Here is a 17700-nt window from a genome sequence, read left to right as displayed (position 1 = left end):
CTTGTGTTCTAGCGCTGTGCTTGAGACGGGCTGCATTTTAATGACATTCAGACGGCTTCCATCAACTCACCTGAAAATCCCTCTCTGTCAGAGCCTGTGTGCAGCTAGTGATGGCAGATACAGTTCACAAAGAGTCTGTGACATTCATTTAAATGGAGAAAGCCCATCACTGACTGTGTGCATTAACGCCTTAGTAGGGAGAGGCTGGAGCAGATTAAACCATATCATATGTGACATTTACAGGGCTTAAAGCAAATAAATGATCTGTGTCAGAAGTTAAACGTGTGGGAGGACTGTGGGAGGTAAAAGTCCCCACCTGACATATAAATAATTCTGTCAACTTCATTACAAACAGCTCTGAGTTTGACCTTTGAACTCCATTAAAAAAGAAATGCAGGAAAGAGCTGAATAATGAACTGAAGTCAATACTGTTCTGCCACAACAAACTAAATTCATTATTCAGAGCAAAGCGTACCTTGAGGCATGTATTTGGCCCAAAACAACTTTATCAGTTTGATCAACAATTGATCACAGCTGTGATGGTGGGCTTTATGCAAGAGTGACTTGTTTACTTCCTGTTTACTCATTTCAAAAAAGCTATGCACTTACGACTGCCTACTTATGTAATCAACAATGAGCTCCCCACTCCAACACACTACTTGAAAAAAAGCACTTGTTAAACTGTGAGCTGAAGCACTGAAGATCAGTGGTTGGCTTACGGCCTTTAAACCAAAGCAGGGCTTGAAAGAATAACACTGTCAGTAAATATTTATGTTGCTTGTTTCAGAGCAAGAATAAGACAACAGATTTCAGAATCTGACCTAGATGTAGCCGTTCAAAAAAAAGAGCTACCGGTATGCTACTTGCCGACACGTCTGCAGTCAAATTCAGCAGGGGTAAAAGGAGGGTGTTTCATCACGTTTGTTTTGCAGGTTGCGCGTTCAAACGTGCCGAAACTGTTCCCGCTACATGCTGAAGAGCAGACTGAGGAGACTCCCGCAGCACTGTATTGTTTAGTGCAGTGAGGCCCATGTGGTGTCTACTGAATCCAATCCTGGCCCATGTGATGTCTACTGAATCCAATCCTGGCCCATGTGATGTCTACTGAATCCAATCCTGGCCCATGTGGTGTCTACTGAATCCAATCCTGGCCCATGTGATGTCTACTGAATCCAATCCTGGCCCATGTGGTGTCTACTGAATCCAATCCTGGGAGCGATTTTTGGATCATGCGCCAGTCCACACCTTATGTTGTGACTAAAGCTTAAGAAACGCAAGGTGTCAAATGAAGCTCCATCACAGGCAGCGGCTGAATGAAATCTGCAACTTCAAAAGGGGAATTTGTGGTTCTAATTCAAAACACTAACCTGACATTTGCACCAAAGCAGAGTGTGTCACCACTTGAGGCCCTGTGATACGGTAGGTAGCAGGGAAAAAAAACATATGACCAGGGTTCCCCGGATCCAGCTAATGAGAACAAACTGCCTCGTCGTCTCTCACTGGTCCAAAGCGAGACAGTTGTTCTGCAGAGGAGGGACACAGGACACAGGGGAGGGACACAGGACACAGGGGAGGGCAGCGGAGGACGGAGGGGAAGAGTCTTCACACAGACTCACTTCTGGCCAAAAGGCTCCATTTTTAATGCTGCTGAGGACGCTGAGAGCTACCTTGGAGGAGGGAGTCGACGCGAAGCGTTTATTACGGATCACGCACGGCATCAGAGAAACATGGAGGACACAGAGTACAGATGGAGCTGTGGCGCTATTAAACAGCCAAGTGACAGCCATGAGCATAAGCAGTCAAATGAATATATCAGCGCTGGCGCTGAGATATCTAGCCACTGAACATATCAGCACTGAGGAATCTAGCCACTGAACATATCAGCACTGAGGAATCTAGCCACTGAACATATCAGCACTGGCGCTGAGGAATCTAGCCACTGAACGTATCAGCACTGGCGCTGAGGAATCTAGCCACTGAGTAATTGCCTTTATAGTTGCTCGGGAACTATTATGGAGCGCATACTTAGGTACAAATGTCACATTCTTAAATGAGTATCGACATGCACAGAGGAATAAGGAGACGCAGCTGCAGTAGATTAAATCCAAATGGACTCTTCTCCTCAGAACATTAGAGGATCGCAGTGGAAAGAAGAAGCAGGATGGCTGAAATACCACTGCTAAGGCTACACACTTGCTGCCTTTGGCGCTTTATTAAGGAACACATTTAATTTTCTAATTTCGAAAATGGATTTTTTTTCCAACTGAACATCCTGCTGCACTCTTGATGAATTGAAGATAACCTTCGACTGAATGTGTACATATTCAACACTGCATTTATTCATTCTGATGAGCCCTACCTGTAAGCAAGCAGGCCAAACATAATTACGAGAGTAGCCGGAGGCGCAGAAGAGATTGAAATGACATGGGCTTCAGATCTCATTTGAATAGCACACTTTATTAACTTCCTCCCAAAAAGAATAGTTCATTAGTTACTGTATTAGTTATTTTCAGCCAGGTGTAATTTTTCTGATTAATTGCATTTTACATCTCTGGACTGCTGCTGGTGTCTCAGCAGAGTGCTTTCAAGGTTACAACAGAGCTCTGGATCCGTTTATCTAAAAACATGCCTGAACATGTGCTAATGTTGCCGTCATTATGAAATGGCAAGAAATAATCAACGTAATTGAATCATTACTCTCAATTCAGCCTTGCTTAATCAGAAAACCTACATTATCCACATTCCTTTAGGTTGCTAATTATTCTGCCTATTTCAGCTATTCTCTTGGCTGTTCTGAAAAGAGATCAGCCACAGTATTGACTGAGTATCAGACTGAGCTATGACTAAGCTATGAGTACAGTATATGACTGCTAACTAAGCTATGAGTACAGTATATATGACTGCTAACTAAGCTATGAGTACAGTATATGACTGCTAACTAAGATATGAGTACAGTATATATGACTGCTAACTAAGCTATGAGCTAATTGGTTAAAGTGAGTCCAAAACAATACAGGTCTCAAGCACATCCAAATCAGCGCACGGCATAAGCACTGACCAGGCACAACTACGACTGGTGGCAGCAGAGTTGGTAGTAAGACTCGCATCTGTGTTGGAGTAATGCATCACACATGTGCATAATCAACCACTACTATGAATGTGCAGTGAAAAGCCAGACCTGAACAGGCACAGGGGTCAGATAGGCCTGTATCATATGGGCATATGGGTCGAGTGCCCATGGCAACCAGGTTTGATTCCCTGCGGTCATTTCTTGATCTCTCCCATCTCTCTGTCCAGATCATATCCTGTCATCCTTGACTGTCCTATCATACTAAAAAAACAAACAAGCCCCCCAAAAAAGATTGTGAAAAGCAGGACTCAGGTCCCCTAAAATAACATGGACTAACTTCAATTAAAAAATGACAACCCGACAAGGTCTTCTTCAGGCAAAAAAATAATAACACTAAACTGTACAGTTATCTTGTTTGTGTCAGACCAAAATAGCATAGCTGCGTTGCTTGAACAGTTCTACCGATTATTTAATTTAAGAAAATGCCACTTGTTTGTGTCTGCAGCTCTCTGTGCTAGTCGATAGCATCTGTGAGAAGGGTCTTCATCAGTCAACACTGAAGTGCAGATAAAAGGATGTGACTGACAGCTGAGCTCTTAGGATGTCAAGTGTCAAAGTGTCAAACACTGATGAATTCTAAACAAAGGCTGGAAAATAGCTCCTCTCACACACTGTAAAGACTACCCTCACTGCATATGCAGTCATATTGAGAGATGTGGAGAGCCACTTGTGGGTTGCACTAGACTGAAGATGCTACAGGCGTTTCTCTGCTAATTTATTGTAGTTTTCTTGAGTGAGGAGGTAGGAACAGGAAAAAAGACCTTAAAAGCAAACGGATAGCAGATCGAACTGGAGCCCTGCTAAAGAAACAAAACACAACAGTAGGGATTAAGATGACAGAGACAGACCAGGAGCGCGTCTCCCTGGGATCTGAACCCTCTGGGAACATGTCACACACGGCATTCTCACACACTGCCGAGGAGCGGCAGCTCCACGTGAAAGGTAGAAGAAGCTCACACAATCGGGCAGGAGAGAAAGCAGCCCCAGAAGAGGCCATCGGAGTCCACAGCCAATGAAAAAAGAAGGAAAAAGATGATACCATGCCCAGAAAAATAGCTCTGAAATAGGAAAGTTGGAGCCCTTCAGGCTGGTGCTCTGCACTGCTGAACACATCATGCTAATAATTAGCCAGCCATTCAGCTTGCACTAAGGAGGCTGCTTAATGCAAATTGCAGCGCTCGTTGCAATCTTGGAGCGATGCTGTTTGCCATCCAGAGCCGTGGCACATTGGGGGCAAGATTGCTGCCGCACCTGCGAGCCTCTTGCCGGTCGGCGGCATCTGGTCATGAGCAGGTCAGGCGTGGCTCCCCGGTCCACTGAAGGCCTGTCAAAAGCTTCGCATCGCTAATAGGCTCTCCAGATTAGCGGGCTAAGCCGAGAAAGCTGAAAGCGAGTGGGGCAGGCAGGCGAGAGTTTTTCCCCGGCCGCACTCCTGCTAGTCTCTTAGGGCAGCTCTGGCTGACTCTGGCCTGCCAGGCTGTGGAGAAACCTCTGTCCCTCCCATTAGGCTTAAAGCTTCATCCAAAGCCACCCATGCTGGTACCACTCTCTCTCTCTCTCTCTCTCCTTCCCTCTCACTCTCAGTCTCTCTCTCTCTTTCTCTCTCTCTCTCCCTCTCCTTCCCTCTCAGTCTCTCACTCTTCCTCTCTCTCTCTCCCTCTCACTTGCTTGCATTTTTCGCACCCTGTGCGACTCCCAGTCAGAGATATATCAACAAGGGTCAAGAAGGTTCTGCTTGAAACGGGTCACACCTCCCCACTACCACCACCACCACTACCACTCACTCACTCACCCACCCACCCACACACACCACAGGGCTGCCCGGGGTTGGGGCTAGAGAGTACTTGTTAGCAAATTAGTCACTAAGCTAATGGATAGCCACCCCCAGTGCCAGACAGGCTAACGGACAGGAAGCCATTAGTAGCTATCAGAGCTGCAGCTGTGGGAAGCCTGAGGCCCAGCTGAGACGAGTCAAAGCTCCCAATTGGGCAAAGGGCCATTTGTGTGTTTGTTTTTTTCCCCCAACGTGGCACCACAGGGGTAAAGAGGATGTAAGTACATATAAATAAATCCAGCTCTAGCGCTTTGAGTGAGAGGGAAAAAAATATGAAAAATGAAAAGTGCTCAGTGTCATCACAAAGGATTTTTTATGGCAAAGGCATGTCTGTTGTTTTTTTTTTTGGAGATGCATTGTTGTGTCTGCAGGCATCCTGCCATTGTTTCTCTGTCTGTCTGTCTGTATGTCTGTCTGTGTGTCTGTCTCTCCCCCTCCCTCCAATTTTTCTTCTTCAGTCTCTTTCTTTCTGTCTCTGTCTGTCACTCTCTCCTCCTCTGTTTTATCGCTCTCTTTTCTCTCTCTCACTCCTTCCCTTTCTCTCTCTTCTCTTTCTCTTTCTCGTGGCAGGAGAAGGAAGCAATGTGTCACTGTTCTACAGCCTGTGACTGACTAAGCTTCAGCTATGCAAAAACAGCCCAGTGAAATGGTTCAGCCCATAAAACAAAGCGTTTAACAGCACAACTCTTCCCCGCAGGATCCGCTACAAAACCTGTTGTTTTCCTCGCCTCCTGAAGGCTTTGTGGGCTGACACATGTGGATACAGAGGTCTCTGCGTTTTTGTTTCTCCTGCAGTTCGTCTGCGACACACCCCTGTTGACATTTACCGGAGGGGGAAAGTTGAGTGTGGCGACTGACATTAAAGACTTGAAATAGAGGCGTCCCTCCCAGCCAAGACAGAGCATCACATCCCTCCCAACCTACGCCCCCCCCCCCCCCCCACACACACACACACACACACACACAGACACACATACACACACTAACTCCTGGTCTCTGTGCACAGAGCTGACATCTGTGGCAAAGCGGGGTGATTTCTCAACATCAGTGAGTGTCTCTGTGTCTTTCTCCTCACACGTATTAAAGGTACACTAGGGTGATTTCTCAACATCAGTGAGTGTCTCTGTGTCTTTCTCGTCACGCGTTTTAAAGGTATACTTTGCAGGTTAGGGATTTTTGGTGTCTGTAGAGCTCCCTCTAGAGTCGCGATATATTTATATTTTACTCTGCTGTTGTAAATAGCAAACTTCTTGTGACTTATCCCCCTGTACACAATGAAAAAGCTTTTGCTGTGGAGGCAAAGGATTAACAACAGGTAAAAACTATCCCCAAAGAGCTATATCTATTGACAAGGTAATGTTTCATGATTCTCGTGAGATTTGTCGGGCCGCCGTTTTTTAAGTTGCATGGCTGGTTTTCTCGGTAGCGACTCGGTAGCTATGCTAGGTGAACGATTCGCCTATTACAAGTTAGTTTACAATTGGCTTTGTAAAGGTGAATATCTTTAAGGTACCTTTAAGGGACATACTTGCTTTTTTAAGGGACATACTTGCTTCAGTTCTACACCCTAGGTATTCAGACCCGTAAGAGTCGTAAGTAAGACTATGTTAACACGAAGCAGGGTATTTTCCTAAACAAATATCGAGCCATCTACGTTTGCAAATAAAACTGCATTTACACGAGACCGTTTTTTTTTTTTAAATGTGTTTACACGAACCCGTGTACATACATGCTGTCATGAGCACGCCAAACCACAGTGGCAGTCTAACGAAAAGCCATGAAAAGTTAGCCTGACGAGCCAGACCCACATTAAAATGTAGGGTCTGGGCACTCACCGTTCGCAGTGCTCAGTCCGAGGGGCGGGATAATCAGTTGTCTTTCAAATTCCCTCTGCACGCAATAGGACAGCGGCAGCCCTATGAGTCCCATGCGTTTCCCACCAGCGGGGCTAGTTGGCTAGTTCAAACGTTTGCCAACTTAATAAAAGCTTAACTCGTGTCATACTGTTCGCCAGCAGCAACATCCGTCTTATTTGTTTTCAAGTAGCAGGGAATTCAAGCCAAACCGTTGCCATCAATCATTATGTTAAGCCCACCTAACAACTCTATACACGATTTCATTGGCCTGATTAAGTTTCGATTTCTGGAGCTCACAAGCCAACGGAGAGTTGCTAGACTAGCCCTGGCAGCAAATGTAATTTGCTGCCGCTAGGGGCGCGTCTAGATTTCTAAGCTACTGAAAAGTCGCACGTGAGAACATGTAAATGTAAACATTGGTCGCACATTTGGTGTACTTCTGTCGCATACTGTGACGTTGGCTGCCCAAAACTCCGTTTACCACAGTTTACAACCAAACGCATAAATGAAGTTTTCCAAAAAAATCACTTTGGCCGGAGTTTTTTTGGATATCCATTTTACGGGGCGAATTCTCCGTTTGCGTCTAAATGAAAGGCTCAAACGTAGGGAAATGTCTTCGTTTATAAAAATACACATGCTCGTGTAAACGGGGTCTAAGGCCTCCACCCGAGGTATTCAGACCCGTAAGAGTGGTAAGTAACGCAGGTCCTGCATGCTCATGACCAGTCATATACTATACCTGCACTATCGTGTGAATATTGCATCTCACGTACGTGTCACGCTATTTTTTGAGGACTTGCTCGACCGAGGACTTAGACTTTTTGAGGACTTGCAACAAACGGACACAAGTTACGCGTGGCAGCCTTGAAGCGTAGGTGTAGCCTTACACTTCACTGCCAGGGCACAGAATGTGTGTGTGTGTGTGTGGGGGGGGGAGTGGGGGGCTGAGGCAGTTCCAATCACAGCGAGGATGGTACTTCCTCCAAACAAACAGCCAGGCCTTTTTGTTTTATTACCAGAGCTCTGTTTGATTTGTGTGAATAGGTCTGTGGAATAGAGGTTGGGGGGGGGGCACTCTTGAAATGGCTTAGAATTGCAGAGCAAGCGACGGGATCTGCAATTGCTTGGACGAATGCCTGAAATTTGCACTGAATGAATATTCATTGGATAAAGAACCCCTCTGACTTGACTTATGGTTTGATCTTGAGAACATGGCAGAGTGCAGTGAGTTTAGCTCAGAGTGGATAATCGGAGACCCTTGCTATGCAGGAAATGAAACATAGCTTATATAGCTTAATATGAAACCACAGTCTGTGTATCCAAGTCTCTCTCTCTCTCTCTCTCTCACTCTCTCTCACTTCCTTATCAAAACCATGCTATTACATTAATACAAGCTGAGAGCAATCAGTAAATGAAAGTCACACCATTTGGAACAGTTGTTATTTGTAAACATCAAAAGACCATAATACAGTGAACAGTCCCAATCACAGGCCTGACATTTTCTGAAAATGGACTTAATAGCTAATATTCACTCGTCAAAGGGAATCTCATTGGGCTGCGGATAAAAAGGTGCTGAATGAGAAAGGTAATTTCCCGCTGTATTCATCACAGGAGCTACTTTACGACGGATGGAAAGAATATTTGCTCTGGTCTTTTGCGTGGCTCAGATGGCTCTCTTCACATCCGAACTCCAAAATAAAATATTACTAGATGACAAATAGCATCATTGATTTGGCACAGAGAAGTCTACACTCCAAATAGCAGTTCTTTAACAAGCACAGTCCTTTAGCATCCTCCTGAAGCACTTCTTAGCTTCTGCAGTCCTCTCAAAGACGCCTGGCCAGGGCGCGCTCCCCCTCTACAGCATGTATGCTACATTATTCAGCAGCAGCGGGCGGATTTCGGCGGATTGCCTTCCTCGTTCACTGAACTATGTCAAAGCAAAGGGGAAGGCGGTTCGGAGGGGGAGAACGTATTCGTTGATATTCCCTGCCCGTGAGACAGTTAAATCCAGTGACTGACATATCAACCCCAGACTCAGATTACGCCGCTGAAACGGATCGGAGATTTGCCTATGCTGTAATCCATGGGTTGTTTGGCCTAGAAACGGACGTAATCACCGCAAGTCATTATTACATATATATGTATTGTAATCGGAGAGTAAGCATATTGTGTGTTTGGAGGATAACTGAGTTGATCTGGTGGGGGAGTCATTAAAGCAATCAGGGTACCTCTGAAGCAAAGCCACTAAGGCAGGCACGACATTCTCCATATACCCCTCCTTCTCCACACAGCAAATCATTACGCTGATTCATACACTGATTGATTAAAACTGAGGCACGACAAATTCAGCTATATAGTGTTTGATAATAGATTGACGCACACACAGACATACACACATACACCTACACAAACACACACGCACATACACACACATACACACACACATACGCACGCACGCACGCACGCACACTGTGCACAGCACACCATCCATTTACTCCAGGTTTGGCCAAAACAAGATCAATAATCACAACCAAGATAATCCAAGGTCATTATTATACAGCGAAAGATAAACCCTAAACTCAGAGCAGGGCACCAGAGGGCTGAGAGGCTAAGAATGCTAACGGTGAGCTAACTTAAAGAGTGCACACACACACACACACACACATCTCGGCCAAGGATTTAACCTTCCATCTACATTCACAAATCCTCTGCAGAGAAGTGGAATTACCACAGGCCTGTACGTGCAGCCCGCCGTCTTTAACCAAATGAGTGGTTGTGTGTTTGATGCTCATTATTACGAGCGCACAGATGAGAACGTTGCAAGGGTCAAGCTGCATGGCCACAACCCAAGTCAGCATTTGTATATTCCAGTGGAGCATCGGTGGGTCTGACGCCCTGTGAACTGTACCGCGCGCACATCTGGCGGAGAGTCAGATGTTGTAGACAGTAATCTTTTTAGATGTGGCTTTTTGCATTTTTGGCCAGCTGGACTACAGATATACAGTCCACTCTAAACTAGTGGTCTTTACTCTGTGTGTGGCCGCGGTCGCCCTACATTTTTAGCCATGTTTATCCGCCCGCTGAAAACTGTCCCCCAATATCTATAACCGGCCATTCCAATTAGGCTTGTGCTGCTACAGCGCTGCCACAGCATTACTACAGAGTCTATTTATTTGTTTGCAGCCCCAGGCCTCACAAATGTAGGTCTCTGTAAATCAGTCCGTTTGCTTTCACGGTTAAGACTTACAGTACAAGTTAAAGTCATTGGAGCGTGTGATATTCCTCATCATTCTACAGTCTACAGTACATGCATTTTTCACTTTGGCTGCATCTCTAGTTTCCAGCACATGTAACGTTTCTGATCTCAATGAATATTACATAATACATCAAGGCGGACCTTTCTTGTAGATCATGCTGGGCCTCATGGGAAATAAGAAACATGGCTACAGGCAAATGACACCGAAACAGTGTCATACCAATCAGAATGTCAATGTATATCCCATGAATCTTAAACACACAAAATCAATAACAACCATGCGCTGGAATGCATGGATCCCTTTTGAATTGCTACACAAATGAATCATTGACTAATTGAGCCGAACTGAACTGAATTCAATGCAGGCCCTCGTGTGCTGTTAGTCTAAATCTCTGGCTCTTCCATGGTGGTCCCAGCTCTGAGTGACGGCTCTGAGGAGAGTGTGCTTGTAGGACACTCAGGGTTGCAGGGAGGAGGGACTGAGGCGTCAGATGAAGAGTTCTCATCTCAGGACCAGGCTCTGTAAGATCACTCCCATATTCCCCACTCTGTGACATTATAGTATCCCCCAGCCTGAGTGAGTGTGAGCTACGAGTGTATGCGTTCTCTGTGTGTGTTTATGTGCAAGTGTGTGTGTGTGTGTGTGTGTGTGTATGTACTGAATGTGTTTATGTGAGAAAAAGAATGAGAGAGAGAGAGTGTGTGTGTGTGTGTGTCTGTAACTGAATGTGTTTTTCCTCTGAGTGAAGCCCTATAGCATTACAGAGTGTATGTGTGCACTCTGTCAATGCATTAGTGAGAATTGTTGTGTGTGTATGTGTGTGTGTGTGTGTTTGTGTGTGTGTGTGTGTGTGTGTGTGTGTGTGTGTGTGTGTGTGTCTGTGTGTGTGTGTGTGTGTGTGTGTGTGTGTGTGTGTGTCTGTGTGTGTGAATGTGTGTGTGATTGAGACAGAGAGCATCACTAAGTGAAACACACGTATCCCTCTCTTGTATGTGTGTGTGTGTGTGTGAGAGAGAGAGAGCGAGAGAGAGAGAGAGAGAGAGAACATCACTGAAGTGTAGCACACACACACACATCCCTCCCCTCTCCTGTGTGTGTGTGTGTGTGTGTGTGTGTGTGTGTGTGTGTTCTGAGAACAGTCCTCTAGTGTGCTCTGGTACTCTGCGCTAGGTTACCAGAGGCATGAGTGGCTGTGCCTGGGCTTGTCCCCCAGTGGCCTAATAGCCTCCCCTACTCCCCCCTCCACCAAGAGCCCACCAGAGAGTTTTACTACATTAAGATGAGCTAGCCTCTTAACACACTGCACCAACACTCTGCAATGCTAACACACATCTAGTAGCCTGTGCAAAACGCTCCAGTATGAGCCCATGCTTTGTGTTTTCAGTTTTTTCAGACATTATGTGTTTTTGAGTTGTTGCCATTATTAATGCGTTTTAAATAGGGCATGCTCTGAGATGCAGTGCCCTAAACTAAATGGTTAATGAAACATTGCCCATTTGTGATAATAAACATTGGCCATTTGTGATAATAACTGTACGCAAAACAATGTGTGCATCATGGGGAGTAGGCTATTATTAGGCGCTTAGGATGGCAATTAATCTGAATTATCTGAATCTGACGATGACAGATCTGCACATCTGAAACGTCATTGCGTCACAGCTAGGACGGAGTAATGTAACATTAACAGCCTTTGCTAAATATTACACTTAGTGCATGATTAAAATAATGTCAAAGTATTAGGACACATCAACACAAGTACAAGCAAGCAACACAAGTATGCCCCCCCCCCCCCCACACACACACACACTCACACGCACTCACATTAGCACTCACATTAGCAAAATCTTAGAATTGACCCACACAAATGGTTTTACCAAATTAACAAAACAAGTGTGCATAAATCTACACACACACACACACACACCCACACACACACACACACACACACACACACACCATGCTGCCGTAACCCTAACGTGGATTCATTATCATCTACTCAATCCTCGGGCAAATATCTAATTGGAACGAGGATGCGTCTTTGTAGTTTAATGATAATATTATACACGTCTTCATCATTTTAGCGTTAATGTCCCTTAATGTCCTGAGATTATTACAAGCTAACAGTTGGTCAGAACAACTCTTAGTACGAAATTCATCACACAACTGCATTAGCTTTCATACCAAACCTCAACTCAAATTTTCAGAGTAGGCTACGCGATACACATTTCAGCTGGCTAAGAAGAAGTAGCTGCACTTTTGGTAAGACAAATATTTATGACCGCTGGGCAGGGTAGGGCAGACACAGTTTTCTGTGAATATCTTGAGAACCGTAGGGCCTAGGATGACCAATTTTTTCTGTATGTTTGCCTCCAGGGGTCATGTTAACCCATTCCATGTGCATACATGTGCATAGGCAGATATACACGCACACACATACATTCACAGTAATCATACGTATGACACATATTCAAGAATTTCTCAGAATTATGAACAGGCAAGATGGGGGTGGGGTTGTATAAAATTAATTTTACATGTGAAATCTATGAACTAATCATGTTTTGGTACTTGTTGTGTAGCAGATACCAGTGAGAATTGAGTGTGGATTATGCAATTTAGTGAGACAGTTAGAATCATATAGGCCTTTCAGCGTGATTTATTTTTGTGGAAAAAATGTGCTGGACTGGGCGGTGGTCATATTTTGTACCGCTCTGCGGTACATCTAGTATCTAAATTATTCAATTTGTTTTGTAAGCTGCGTGAATAGGCCTACCCTATTTACCAAGTAGCCTACGATTAAGTAAATTAATCTTACAGCAAGTTCCGATGTTTTACAAAGGCTACTCCCAGTAGGGGGGGTGGAGGAGGGGTGAAGCGCAGATGCAGAGGCTTCATTTTTGTGAGGGATGTGAAAGCCAAATTACCTGGGAAAATCCAGTAGAAGTGTCTAACCTGTAGGGACCTTACACCCGAGGGACCGAGGGATAGTTCAGCCAAGACCAACGCGCACTTTATTTCCCTTTTGCTGAAGACTCAGGAGGGTCGGAACGTTTCAATTAGGCTCCAACTGCACAGCGACCCGACTTGTTCTGGGTGACAGGTAGCCTGACGAGCCAGACCCACATTAAAATGTAGGGTCTGGGCACTCACCGTTCGCAGTGCTCAGTCCGAGGGGCGGGATAATCAGTTGTCTTTCAAATTCCCTCTGCACGCAATAGGACAGCGGCAGTGCTATGAGTCCCATGCGTTTCCCACCAGCGGAGCTAGATGGCTAGTTCAAACGTTTGCCAACTTAATAAAAGCTTAACTCGTGTCACACTGTTCGCCAACAGCAACATCCATCTTATTATGACCGCCGCGCAGCGAAGCGGCGGTCATATAAGTTTAGTCAGATTTTTTTTTTTTTTCTTTTTCGCATGTCCAAATTTCCGTCAAGGATTCCCGGGACACTGAAAGACCGGGGTAGACGAAACTTGGTGGGCATGTAACCCCATATGGATAGCATGGAACCATCGTTTTTCGTTTTGATCTGTAGCCCCCCCGCTGGACTGCACCCCCCGAAAGGAGGGTAGGGCAGACACAGTTTTCTGTGAATATCTTGAGAACCGTAGGGCCTAGGATGACCAATACTTTTCGTATGTTTGCCTCCAGGGGTCATGTTAACCCATTCCATGTGCACACATGTGCATAAACAGATACACACGCACACACATACATTCACAGTAATCATACGTATGACACATACTCACACAGTAGACATATGTACGCATGCATGCACATGCACAAACACACATACGCAGGCAAACACACAAGCACGCACACACACACACACACACACACACACACACACACACATAAACATAAACATAAACGTGTACACGCACACATGCACACAATTCAAGAATTTCTCAGAATTTAACTAATCATGTTTTGGTACTTGTTGTCTAGCAGATACCAGTGAGAATTGAGTGTGGAAATGCTATTTAGTGAGACAGTTAGAATCATATAGGCCTTTCAGCGTAATTTATTTTTGTGGAAAAAATGTGCTGGACTGGGCTGCGGTCATATTTTGTACCGCTCTGCGGTACATCTAGTTTGTTTTCAAGTAGCCGGGAATTCAAGATAAACCGTTGCAACTCTGCCATCAATCATTATGTTAAGCCCACCTAACGACTCTATACACGATTTCATTGGCCTGATTGAGTTTCGATTTCTGGAGCTCACAAGCCAACGGAGAGTTGCTAGACTAGCCTTGCTGCCGCTAGGGGCGCGTCTAGATTTCTAGGCTAGGTGACAGGCGCTGTGTGACCACATCACAGAACCTTCCTTTTCAAAACCCCTCAGTCCTTATACACGGGTTTCCCGTTTACCAACAAAACTAGATGCGCGCGCAGCCGTGAGGCAGAAGACGCTTGGTGGCCGTCCACAACAGTTATAAACTTAACCTAAATAGTCGGCTGTTGTAAACTACAATCGGATTTTTTTGTATACCCCTGTTGTCTCAATGATAATAACATCTCATTTCAGACTATATTTCAAAGTTTGACGTTCATTTGGATTATTAATATAACATCTTATTTTGTCATTTTTGGCGAAGACATGCATTCCGTTAGGGATATTGAACATATTTAACATTCTCTAACCATCGTGATTTCGAATTGGTGCAGTTTTCAGCACAAAAACTCATTTTATTCTTTTGCTCTTTTGCATTGCTCTATGCTGTTCTATGGTGCTTTCTGCCTCTTGGTTGCGCACGCATGTTTTCGTGACGTTCCATAGAAATCCATGTATAGGGCTACTCAAAATACAACATGGGAGACAACTGTAAAGGTTCCTCGGATGTGACATCTGTTTTAAAAAGGTAGGCCTAGCATAGAACATTCTGTAGGATAGACTAAATTGAGGAATCTTTTCTCCATGTTCCCTGGGAAATTTTAATACTGATTCAGCACGACTGTGATACAGTGATGGAAAGGCGAGTGACGAAGCGGAATTTGAGCACTGTCTATTTAGATACACATTTCTCTCTGGACGAGCGTTAATCCGCGGCAGGGGCTCCAGGAAATGGACCGAATGATGGGGATTGACTGTGACACTTTCACATTCCCTTAAAAAAACTTTGCGTCCTAGCAGGTTGCTGAGCTGTCAGTTAGCCTCCCAGCATTAGTAGATGAGCTCCCCGGGCAGATCTACCCGAATGACTGACTGACTGACTGGGCTTCATTGAGATGTGATTTCAAATCCACGTGTGGTAGGTTAAGCATCAGACAAAATGATGTGCGCGTATCGTCACACCTCTACTATGTCGCAGTCTATTGTTGGCTTCAGTGTGGTAGACAGCTATTGTTGAATTAATTCAATTATGTTTTAACATTCAGCTTTTAATGTTGCATAGTTTAACGCCCCTTGCATAGAAACAAAATAAGAATACGCAAAATAAGAATACGCTACTTGCCACAAATAACAACTTCTTTCAAAATGTATTCACACGTGTTAAACAGGGCAACTTCTAATGTTGGTCCATGAAACCAGACAACTAGCCTATTTCTAGCAGTTAATCTTATTATTTTGAGGTAGACATCGAAAGGCTTGTAGTGTGTCAGTCACTGCTCAGGTGATTTCCACTGTGCGATGTAAGTAGAGCCCAGCAGGAGATGTCCGTAGAACAACAGCATCTGTAGTGATCATTTCAGTCAGTCATACCCTCGGCTACCTTATATGCACTGATTATTGATATGACTATCAGTATGTATGCTATATTAAAGTATGGGATGTAGAAAGATGCAAGCTAAATTAATACCAAACATAACAAAACAGGTACCACTCTCAAGAAATACAATGCTATGAAACATTACAATAATAGTGTCATTTCTTATGAATGTTATAAGTGGGTTTATGGCAGCCTAAACAATCCAGCAACTAAATTTACCCCCACACTTACAATGATGCAACATTACAACACTGATATAATGTCATAATGCCCCCCCCCCCCCCCCCCCCAACACACACACACACACACACACACACACACACACACACACACACACCACCACCACCACCACCAATAGATATGGTAAAGGGTTACATTTTCATCCGTTTTGACCACTAAAACTAATTAGTACATACTGTCATACTGTGTACTGTCTGGTGATTGGGCCAAGATAAATGACGTTGCGGTGAAAACGGACTAGTGTTTAATGAAGTGGACTCTATTATTTATCAAACCTTGAAGACAAAATGTGCACTGGAACAGTGCCAGCTGTCAGCGTGAACTGAGCTAAAATATTTCCGAAATCATGACATCATCCATCGCTCCAGAGTCCAGTTTGCTGTCCAGGATGTCTAATGACCAAAGGATATTCCACTGATTGAGACACCTGTTTAAGACAGCTGCGTGAACCCCGACATGCTCCCGCATGTGAGAGGACCAAACCCGGCGAGATCCCCTCTAGCTCTGCCAGCCTCGCTGTCTCTGCTGTCTGCCTCTGACACAGCCGACTCCGTGATTAATGAGGCCGCATCCTTAACACGTCCACTCAGGACATAACCCAGCCAGAGGCCAGTGACGACTAAACGTGTCCAATTTCCAAAAACTGTCAAACCCCCTCATCAGCCACAGCCAAGCGTCAAACCGAGTGTTTAGCGAAAAGTAGATCGCCTGGCAGCTGTTAAGTCGTAATGCACTTGTTTCTGTTGTCTCCCAACACTTCCCCGACAAGAAGGCAAAGTAGGCTACACTTCTTGCACCACACATTCGAATCTTTGCGATGCAAGTGGCATACAATTATCAGATACTTGTTTACATGTTTAGGGGTCTGTATCTGTGTTCACATTAAACGTTTGCACAATCACAAAACTGTGTGTAAAGAATACGGTTGCACTGCTCTACCCGTGAGATGAAGCACAAGACACGATATCTAGTGTAACTTACGGGGTGATGGAAGGGCTGCATCAAAGCTGCTGATACGGCTGAAAATCCACAGCAATAGCGTTAACCTCGGTCCAAGAAGTCGCGGCATCTTGGCTTCACTCTGCCGACGGAAAACACAACGCCGAGAACTGTCTCTTCACTGGAATTTCTCCGTGTGCCAACGCTTTCCAACACTGACTGCACTGTCCCTGCAGACAGGCGAGGGGAGTAACGGAGAGTCCCGCTCTGTACGGCGTTATGTGCACTGGAGACGATGCCGCTCCTCTTCTCTTCTCTACTTTGCGTCGGAGTAAAGCGGCTCCACGTATACTATCATGCAACACGTAGCATTGGACGACAACTAACAGAAAACGCGAGGCGTATTTCAAGCCATGACGACGTCGCTTCTGAAATGCTGCGCGTCCAGGCGGGTAGCTGTCCAGGTGCTGAAGTTATTAGTTGCGGCGCTCTTGCCCCCGTCCTCAGTGCATATAAACACTACCCCCTTCGCTCACTAGTTGGTACGGTCCGCAAAACAGTTGGACCGTCCTCATGAGGGAGGGTAGGAGTTGAGTGACTTCTCTTGGGACACATAGAATGGATTCAGGAAGTCCCATGGACATTTATTATTTATCATAAAACAACACTAGCAGAAAAGTTGCAATCTTAAAAAGCATTTACCAAATGTGTGTCATAGATGTCTCTAAACCCCT

At 45.0% G+C, this 17700-nt stretch overlaps 1 protein-coding gene across 2 annotated transcripts in view; it reads right to left on the bottom strand.

Moving 5' to 3' along the window:
• cntnap2a (contactin associated protein 2a) overlaps positions 1-17427 on the bottom strand; it is a 359439-nt gene extending 342012 nt beyond the window's left edge. For both annotated transcript variants that reach the window (XM_042068353.1, XM_042068355.1), the window contains exon 1: positions 17009-17427. In XM_042068353.1, coding sequence (XP_041924287.1) covers positions 17009-17096 — 88 coding nt within the window. In that variant the 5' untranslated portion in view covers positions 17097-17427. The remainder of the gene's footprint in view (positions 1-17008) is intronic.
• Between the last annotated feature and the right edge of the window lie 273 nt (positions 17428-17700).

This window comes from Alosa sapidissima, chromosome 17 (genome assembly GCF_018492685.1).
Source record: "Alosa sapidissima isolate fAloSap1 chromosome 17, fAloSap1.pri, whole genome shotgun sequence".
NCBI classification, from domain to species: domain Eukaryota; kingdom Metazoa; phylum Chordata; class Actinopteri; order Clupeiformes; family Clupeidae; genus Alosa; species Alosa sapidissima.
Note: the sequence above shows the minus strand (reverse complement) of the source record. Positions and strands in the feature narration are given on the sequence as shown.